The sequence below is a fragment of the Ursus americanus genome, chromosome 10, assembly GCF_024610735.1.
Source record: "Ursus americanus isolate L20-20 chromosome 10, mUrsAme1.1.p, whole genome shotgun sequence".
NCBI lineage: Eukaryota > Metazoa > Chordata > Mammalia > Carnivora > Ursidae > Ursus > Ursus americanus.
Genome location: NC_142136.1, coordinates 35,915,135 through 35,925,282, shown reverse-complemented (window position 1 = coordinate 35,925,282; position 10,148 = coordinate 35,915,135). Strand labels below are relative to the sequence as shown.

At 34.5% G+C, this 10,148-nt stretch overlaps 1 protein-coding gene across 1 annotated transcript; it reads left to right on the top strand.

The window, feature by feature from the left end:
- The first annotated feature begins 356 nt into the window (after positions 1-356).
- LOC123800997 (uncharacterized) lies at positions 357-1,222 on the top strand. Its single transcript, XM_045810922.2, has one exon. The coding sequence runs from the start codon at positions 380-382 to the stop codon at positions 1,139-1,141; it is 762 nt and encodes a 253-aa protein (XP_045666878.1). The 5' UTR covers positions 357-379; the 3' UTR covers positions 1,142-1,222.
- Positions 1,223-10,148: the final 8,926 nt, after the last annotated feature.

Sequence of the window (10,148 nt, the reverse complement as noted above, 5' to 3'; positions counted from 1 at the left end):
TACTTTAACTCAGAGCTTAACTCAGTTTAACACAAACAATTCAATATGTTAACCTTGATCAATATTCAATATGTATCCTAGAATTATTAATTTGCAATTTACATGTGTTGAGATTTAAACTTGGTTACACCAACCTAATAGTCAAGCTACTGAATTGCCTTCATATTTTGACTGTTTTTCTCCTGCAGTGGGCCTGACTGATCCTTGTTTAGATCCCTGCTATATTACCTGTACAAGTCAGCACAACAACCGATTCTATATGAACAAATTCGCAACAAATTTAGGACCATTTTTGTTGTAAATACCATTAGTTCACCTTCGGCCAAACCCAGAACACTTGGAGTGTATATATTTTGCTCAGATAAAACACTAAGAAATAATGGTTGTCTCTCAATCAAAGTGGATAAATAGAGACAAAATATTGCACTTGTTTTCCTCTTTTTTCTCTTGCACCCAAGATCAAAATAAGCTCAAACATGAGTCTCATGAGGTGGAAAAAAATCTTCAGAGAGACAATAAGGTGGCCAGGGACGAGAACAAGGCTCTCAGAAAAGAAAACAAGTCCCTTTGGGGAGAAAATAAAGCTCTTCGGCAAGAAAACAAACTCTTCCAAATGGCCAACCAGTTGATCCGGGAGGTAAATCAATCCTTGAGACAGCAAAATGAGGCCCTATGGAAGTTTAAAAATATGATTTTGGAGAGCCAAAAAACAGCAGGCGAAAAAATTAATGCTTTGAACACAGAAAGAAAGTCTTATTGGCAACGGAATCAAGCCCGGGAAGCTCAGATCAAGGCTCTCAGAGAACAGGAGAAGGCCTTCCAGAATGAGGCGAAAGCTCTTCAGAAAGAAATAACGTCTCTCCGTGAGGAGATAAAAGCCTTGCAACACCAGGAGAGAGCAATAAAAATGGAGGAACAAGCCCCGATGAAAGAAGGAATAGCACTACAGATGGAAGAACAGGCTCTGTGGAAGGAGGAACAGGCTCTTCGTGAGGCGAACAAGGCTCTTAGAGAAGAAAACAGGGCTCTTCAGGAGGAGGAAAAAGCCCTTCTGGAAGAGGCAAAGGTCCTTGAAGAGTGGAATAAGATTCTTCAGGGAGAAGACACCAAACATACTTGCTGGAAAAATGCACAAGAATAAAACAGAGCAGGACAATTGTGACTTGAAGACATAACCAGCAAACCATGAAGACAATTGACATTCCAGTAAAAATCAATAAAAGTTATGAAGGTGAAATACTGTTGTTGGGATTGAAGTCAAAAGCCTCGAAATTTACAGTACTCATTATCTGGTCCTGGAAACTAAATAAAGTTCTGAAAAGTAAAAAAAAAAAAATGGAAATTATTCTTTTGGGTTTAATTACATTTCACACTACTCTTGGAGGTATATATTATTCTAGAATATTTTTGCAAAGATATATCACTCAAAACATGACACCAAATGCACAAGGGGTTTGCCCTTTACTTTCAAAAACATTGGATGAATGTTGTAAGAAATTAACAGCACAGTGGAAATATTTGTCTCAAAACTTGCTCTTAGAATTATGAATATAGTGAAATATAAAGTTTTGCCTACTTTGTTCATACGTACTGTAAAAAAAAAAATCTACTGGAGAAGACTATCCTGTGTTTTTATGCTTATTTTGGTGATCTAGTTGAGGAGGCTGATCAAATAACAAGAGGAATTTTTAAAATAGTCGATACAAAAAATTGAGTGTTCACCGACTTCTTCATTTTCTCTTTATTTTTACTTTCAGTTATTGTCCTTTTGCTTGCTGGGAGGGAGGCCATTCTATCTAACAAATGTGTTAAAGAAAGAAAGGAAGGAGTGAGAAAACAAGTCTCCAAGCTTACAACAGGGTTTCGGAGTGTGGAATGTGAATGTGTGGAGTAGTTCATAATAAATGCAAATTGGGGAAGGAAGAAATGGATTTTTCCGAAGTATTAGTGTTGATAATTGATCTAATTGAATGCTCTTTAAAAAAAATACTTATGCAAAAATGGAGTCACATGGACTCCTGGATTTATTAGAGTTACATATGTAGCTACAGAACACTAGAATACAAACTGCGTAGAGGGCTGGTGCCGTACCTTATTTTTAGTCATTGCAAATTTGAGCACTATGTTTATTGGGTTTTATTGACTATAACAAGTTATGTCTCGTTCTGATTCTTGTCTGGTGTTAGGGAATGGGAGAATAAGAAAACTATACGAAGAGAAGACTTTTTTGTCTTCCTTAGGTGCTGCCACATCAGCAGAAGACGAACATACATTTATTGAATGCCTGTAATTAGCACTCTATTAAGCAAGATGTTTACACTTAGGTATAAAAAGTGAAAAAAGACATGTCCCCTGATTTTAATGATTCCACAGAGTATAAAAGAAGATAAAACATTATTACTTCATTCCTTAAGAAAGACTACCTGCGTGAAAACAGTTTGCGGACCACTGTCTCTTGGAACTTATAGCTGCCATTTAAATAAAATAGCCTTGGAGAAGATTAAAAAGTAAACTTTGTAGATGTATGCTTGACTGATGTGCAGTCCAGTTGGGACAGAGAAGAAACGCAAAGCCTGTATCATTGTTTCTACCTCAAAAAATATGGAAGGAGCCTGCAGGCAGGAGAATGGCCACCTTGGTGTTCTAGGGATTCACGAATATGTGGCTTTATTGCCTACACATTAATTTTGATATTTTATTGTTCACAGAAAAGAGTTCTTGCTCTACAAATTCCCTGCCGTAGTATTATTTTACTCTTTGGTGATGAGGTCAGAAGAGCAGTGTCCATGGCATGGGTATAGTTATCAATGGCTCCTCTCAGTGAGAAAGCTGTCATTATTGCATCATAGTTAAATCAGCAGCAACTCAGGTTAAACTGTAGGCTTAGTACATACTGATCAGAATTTCAATATCTCCTCTTTGAATTCAAATGCTAACCTGAAAATTGGCACTGCCAAAGATATTTTGATTAATCTTTATAGCCTACTCTACAAGTGAAAAATTATGTAAGTAGGGAATGGGTTAAAACAACTTATGTTGGTATCACTTGTCATAATGTCTGATGTTTTACCCTTACAGACTAATCAAAAGTTTCTACTAAAATTTCCAGTTACTATCTTTATGAAATACTATATTGAAAACTATATTTCCCATATAATTAGTTGGATACACTTACATGTACATTAAAAACTTTTCATATTTCTTGTTAGATATCAATTTCATGGAAGTTGTGTGTTAAAAAGAGGAAATACTTTTGGATGAAAAATAGGGGCATTCTGATGCTCACAATGCAGGAACGTTAGTATCTATGAACTTTCTTTCTTCGTTGTTCATTTCTAGATCATTCCTCATCATTTCCAGAAAGGATGGTCACCTGAATACCTAATGTTTCCAATGGGATTGCCCTTCCTCCAGTCCAGTGGTCATTAACTGCAGGAGAGGACAGTTGCATGGATGCTCCAAACATCATCTTAGAGATGACAGGTTGCTTAACTTTAAGACACCATCAGCTCTAAACCCATATACCAATGCCCATTTATTTAAGGCCACAAGTTCCAGGCTCCCAAGTCCAACTTTCTTCACTTTGATTTATACTCCATGATGCTCTACATAACCTCTAATATATTCCAATTGCACATCATTCTTCACCCTCTTGAACATTTTATCAAACCTCCAATATCTTTACCTCTTTTCTAAAAGTTCCAATGTCTTCTTAACCTAGATAGACCTCAATGATACTGCTCGCTTAGTATGCCTTTCAAGTGAAAGTTTTTAAGCACCAGCAAAGATGGAGCTAGTGTAGGTTTCCTCATTTCTCCGTTTGCAAAAGTTTTATCCTATTTCCTCCTACAAAAGAATTTGTCTCAGTGAAGCACATATGAGATACCACTTCTATCTTACGTGTACTTCATATTCAGACTTCCTGTTTGCCCTCATTCAGACATTAAAACCTTTGGAATCTGGCTCACAATATTTCTCTCCCACCCCCCACCCCCCGCTTTTACCTTCTCTGTATGACCTCAAACTGCATGTAGAGGATTAGCCCAGAAATGTGCCACTCAGTATCTTGGATCTTATTTTCAAAAACTATTTTCTCTGTATCATCTCGGTCTCCATCCTCATTGTTATACCTCAGCACCTTTATGTTTGGCAAGTACACTGATTCTGACCTAAGTCTCTGGCTCATGTAGAGTGGGATTTACCTACAGGGAATACCAGTCTCCGGTTCACTGTCGTTCCTGTAATGTACCCTACTTAGTCCCAGTGCCTGTCGAAGATCTACAAGAATAAGCCGAAGATATTGTTATATTATCTGAAAATAGTGAGACAAGATATTCAAGGACTGAGGGGTACTTAAGCCTGCTAAGAGAGACTGTTCATAATTGGCTCAAAGGGAGGACTGTACACATCTTTTTCCAACTTGGCATTCATGATGTCACATTGGTATCTTCAACTTTGTATTCTCCAAACTAAGGCTGGCTGGCTTTCTTTTCTTTTTCTTCCCTTTTCTTCCCTTCCCTTCCCTTCCTCTCCTCTCCTCTCCTCTTCTCTCCCCCTCCCCACACTCCCCTCCCCTTTCTTTCTTTCTTTCTTTCTTTCTTTCTTTCTTTCTTTCTTTCTTTCTTTCTTTCTTTCTTTCTTTCTTTTTCTTTTCTTTTCTTTTCTTTCTTTCTCTTTCTTTCTTTCTTTCTTTCTTTCTTTCTTTCTTTCTTTCTCTTTCTTTATTTAGTAAAGCTAGTTGTTAAACATTTACCAATATAAAGTCAAAGTACTTGAAAATTGCTTAAAGAAAACAATGAAATCTATATGTTTTATAATCCCTGAATTTGTGCATTTTAAATAGAGAATACTATCTAATTAATTTCAGATATTGATAGCATCAGTTACTTATTTTTCAAATGAATTTCATAAGACATTAGTGGTCTACACTTTATTGACAATGATTCATATTTTATTTTATTTTATTTTTTTAATTTAATTTATTTATTTGATGGAGATAGAGACAGCCAGCAAGAGAGGGAACACAAGCAGGGGGAGTGGGAGAGGAAGAAGCAGGCTCATAGCAGAAGAGCCTGATGTGGGGCTCGATCCCATAACGCCGGGATCACGCCCTGAGCCGAAGGCAGACGCTCAACCGCTGTGCCACCCAGGAGCCCCAATGATTCATATTTTAAACAGGAAAAATAAATGGATAATTGAAACAATGAAGCAAGACCTTTTTCCTTTAAAACACTATTATCATTATCTTATTTTTATCAAGGTGTATATTTTAATATTTATATAACTACTTAAGAATCATGGTTATGTTCTTAAAAAATATAATTAGTACATAATTTTGTAATGGGGAATGAAAAGCATAAAGTAACTGGAAAATTGCACAAATTGAAAAAGAAATTGAGAATAGATCACCAGCTATTTTATGTTTAGGATACTATACCTTATGTTCAGAGACTGTAATAGGCTAGACAGCAACCCCAAGAAAATGGCCCACTAGGGGGTCTCCAAAAGGAAATCACTGTACAGTTAAGGATTCTAGGAAAATAATACAGCTGTCCGAAATTACGGATTTTGCACTGAACTAGGTACAATAAACTAAATTAAATTCATGGTGAAAAGCCAAAGGATATACAGTTGGATCAACAAAGGAGAACAAATTTATGCTTATTTACTTGTTATTTACTTTACTAAATAAAAACAAAATGAAACAAATAATCATGATTTACTTAATTTTGATACATATATTATTTCTGAAAAAAATAACTAAAAAGATAAGTTTACTCAACAATATTAAAGTAGAATATTTGGTATTATCCATATTCTGCTCCGACCTTTATTTTTAAATTCCAAAATCTTTGGATGTATCTTTGAGACAGTAAAATCACATGTGTTATAGATGCATTTTACACCTCCTAGAAATATCTAATGACTATCACTATTACCACTGCATAGTGGAAAATTTTAATATCTTTGATAAAATTTATTAAAACCTTTCTGATTTAAGCTCATTAGAATATAAAACTAGAGGTAAAATTTGAATCACTAAAACATATAATGCCATAACAAATGAGACCAAAAGGACCTCTAGAAATCTTTTCTATGAACACTAGGGATTCAATTTCCCAAATGTGATAGTTTGCAAAAACAGTTCTATTATGTCATCACTCCTTATGTTCACTCCAATTATTTTCCCACACTGAATCTAAGCTAAACTACCTGATTTGCTTTAGCTATGGAGATGTGACCAAATGACATAAGCAGAACCTCAAAGAAACATTTGCCTATTTCTACTTACATGCTACTATTTCTACCATTGCCCTCAGAACACTCCTGGGCTAGTCTGCTTTGAGATAGGAGACTTGTTGAGCAGATTCAATTTCTACCAGTCATCCCATTGGAGGCCAACAACTATCTGAGCACAGGCATGTGCATAAGTCCAGCATAAGGTTGAAGAACCCAGAAGAGCCAAATCTAAATCACGAACGCACAGTCCTATGAGCCAAATAAATGCTTATTAATTATAGAAACTGATGTTGGGCTTCTTACAAAATTTGAGGCAATAAAGGCAATAAGCATCTGATAAACTGAAATTTGTCTTCCTTCTCTGTTATTATTTTATGCAATTTATTTTATTGAAAATTCTGATACTTAAAAAAGTTTAAGGCATTTTCAGTTAAACAATGACATGTTTTGCTATATACATTTGTAACAATAAATTCACTTATAAATTAATTGCTTTAAATACATTTTACAAAATCAGGAAAATGTCATGGTTAACTGAAAACTTCAGTGATAATATTATTTAAAATTTTAATAAGCTCTTTAATTTAGATGAAAGAATAAACAATCATGCTATTAGTAAATGAAATTTCAGAATAATGAATATTAATTACTTTAAACTGAAAATAAGATGACAAGTGTTACTAATTATTTACATATGACAAGAAAAAAGTGCAAATACTTTAAAGTACATCTAAATCATACTTCAAATCTGTATTCAACATAGGCAAAATTCAGACACATATAATCTATAAGTTTATCTTCATACTCGGTTAACAGCATATGATAGAAGGGTCCAGTTTAATTTTAGAAAACTGGGTTATTCTAGATTGGCTTCATTTATTTTTCTGGTAGACATAGCCAATTATTAGTAAATCAGAGATGATCTAGCCTTCTTTGAATGGCTTCACGACCAACCATTTTCTTCCACAACAGCATTAAGTCATGTGTCGCACAGTTCCTGAACCAATCTTTAAGGAGGCAGTAGAGCACTGGGTAAACTCTGGAATTAGGTTAAATCCCACAGATGTCAGCTATTAGAGTCAACAAAATTCACTGTGTTTCCAAGTCCCCTTCACTGATGACATGTCCAAAAATTTGGCTTTCCAGAGGCAAACTTCCATACAGCCTCCTATATAGTGCAGAAAGCGAACAATTCCAAAATTTGAGGCAGATATATATATAAAGGAATTAAATAAGTGATAACTGTTATTTAATACAACGAATAAAAGATGACTTAGCCACTTAGTGACCTTCACAATAGATTATTATCTGATAAAGTGAAGTTAGGCACATTCTCCACTTCTTTCCATCACTACCACCAAAACACAACATATTCTTGTATGGGTATGTAAAGTATATACACATTGATATCTGTACCCATATACATTGGTTTGCTAGGGCTGCTATAATGAAGTATTACAGATTAGGAGGCTTAAATAACTAATTTATTTCCTCACAGTTCTGGAGTCTACAAGTCTAAGATCAAAAAGTTGGCAGGATTGTGGTCTGAGCTCTCTCCTTGGCTTCTTTACAGTCATCTTCTGTGTCTTCACATGGTCTTCCCTCTGTGTGTCTGTATTTTAATGTTTCTTATCAAGACCCACCCATGTGACTTCATTTTACCTGAATTATCTCGTTCAAGTCCCTATCCCCAAATGTTGTCACATTCTAAAGTATTCAGGGGTTAGGAACTCAGCATATAAATTTTAGGAGAATACACTTCAGCCCGTAACACCATATGTAGCATATGGATACACTTCAAGATACAGGACATTATAATGTAACACATTAGACATATCATAAAAAAGAGAAAATCTAGAATCTATACAAAAAAGAGTTATGTTTTTATTAAATTAAAACAAAGAAAAAGTCCCCACAGCAAAATTTACTATTGTAAAATGGATTAATATACAAAGATTAAGAAAAACAGTTCCAGTACACATCCCATAGAAAAGCTCTAAATATTAATATGAAGAAGACAATGATCTTTGGAGAAAGATGTATACTGGATCTAATCCCACCAAGCATCTCTGAGATAAGATCAGCTTCTCTGGTCAAGATGGATTTTTCTCAACCACCACATTCCATTCTGTAGAGAAGGCTGAGATGCTGACTTTCTTTTTCCAGCTGGTTTCAACGTCTTAAACTGTCCTCTTGACATCATCATCATCAAGATGGCTGATAGCACTATCAGAAAGGAAAGTCCAAGTTGGCAGGGGATTGGTTTCTCCAGTTCACTTCTGGGAAATGGGAACTTACAGCCACTTGCCATTATTTCCTGCTATCTCAGATGACTGTAGTAGTAGTAGTAGTGTCAATGGTCTGTCTGAATACATTAAGAAGAGTGCAAAGTGGGGATTCAAGTTCCCAACCTATTCCAAAATGTCTTCACAACATCTTTAGGATACAGTAGTACTGTGAAAAATGTTTCTGAACGAGTTTTGGGCTATAATGCTTTTTATCTATCCAGAGCAATTAAACTGCAATCTTGTTGAGTCACACTCTTAAATTGAATGGTTGAATTACAGAAGTAAGTTACTTTGCTGGTGAGTGGGTCTTAAGATCCTTTACAATCACAACTATACATCACTTTTTCCTTCCTAATAAATGAGCTCTTTTTAATTCTCATAATACCTTATGAGCTGGGAAGATATTATATACTAGTTTTGGCATATGTAAAAATTTCAGGTTCCACCCCTTGACATGACTAAGAACTGAGTTGCTATTCTGCAACATGGGATTATGCCCCTATAAGGTTGTTTTCCAAACTGTTCCATGCCCTACCTATAGTGATAAATCATGTTAATCCAAGGACTATTGACAAGCCTTTTAGGACTTGATTTTAGAGAATTTTCATCCTACACAGAGTGGGTGAATTGGTATATTAGCACTCAAAATCATCCCTAAAGCTTTGGTTTTTTGAAATTTCATGATAATGGGGACATTTTTTCATAATTTATCATGAATTGTAGACAATTTTCTTCCTAAAGACTCTTTTCTTACTCTTTATCATAATATTATTATTTAATATGATCCTCTGTACACAGTATAAATACCACAACATCAACACACATTAAAGTTTTACAAAGAGAGCACACATATTGTTTTCCATTCTATGATAAATGACACATTTCTTTCCTAGTAAGAGAAGGATCAAATACAAAAGAATTAAATAAATTTTGTTTAAAGCATATTTAGATATTGAAGAAATATATGAGGTAGAAAGTACATTTTTGAATGTCATTACAGGGTTACAACAGAGATACTGAAAATAGGAGTCTATTGATAGAATTCCAGTAAGCATGGTTTAATTCCAAATCAGTCACAGTTCTGACTCAGACAGAAAAATCTTTTTTTTTTTCAATCTACTTTGTGCAAGTTGTTAGTGAACATATTAGTTAATGACCTGAAGGCAAATCCCTGGCAATGTGATTTTGTGCTAATTGTGTGGAAAAATATTTCTAGCTTTTAAAAATGCTACATTCTGAGATGCTATAGGGAATTCATCTTCCCTATTTGAGCTATTCTATTCAACCTTCCTCAAGGGCACTGAATCATATTGAATGAGTCATCCAGTATTCACATCATATCTAAAATCAAGGAAAACTCTCAAGAGGAAATGTTAGGGATTAAACACTCTCATTCTGTTTACATTCAGTTAGCATTAAAATAAAAAATAAGTTATAAAATCAGTTGTATTAAGACTATAGATATTTTAATATCTCATTTCCATAGTGCCTTATATTAAAATATCAAACCTTTAGATATATGATAACAATATTTTTATCTTTAATTTGAAAAAGCTCATTTTAAATTTGTTTTCTTTAAAAGATTTTTTTGTTGTTAATCAAATAAAAATACACTAGGCT

Excerpts from the sequence above, each read along its gene's own strand:
- LOC123800997 (XM_045810922.2), top strand. The coding sequence starts at position 380 with ATGGTTGTCTCTCAATCAAAGTGGATAAATAGAGACAAAATATTGCAC.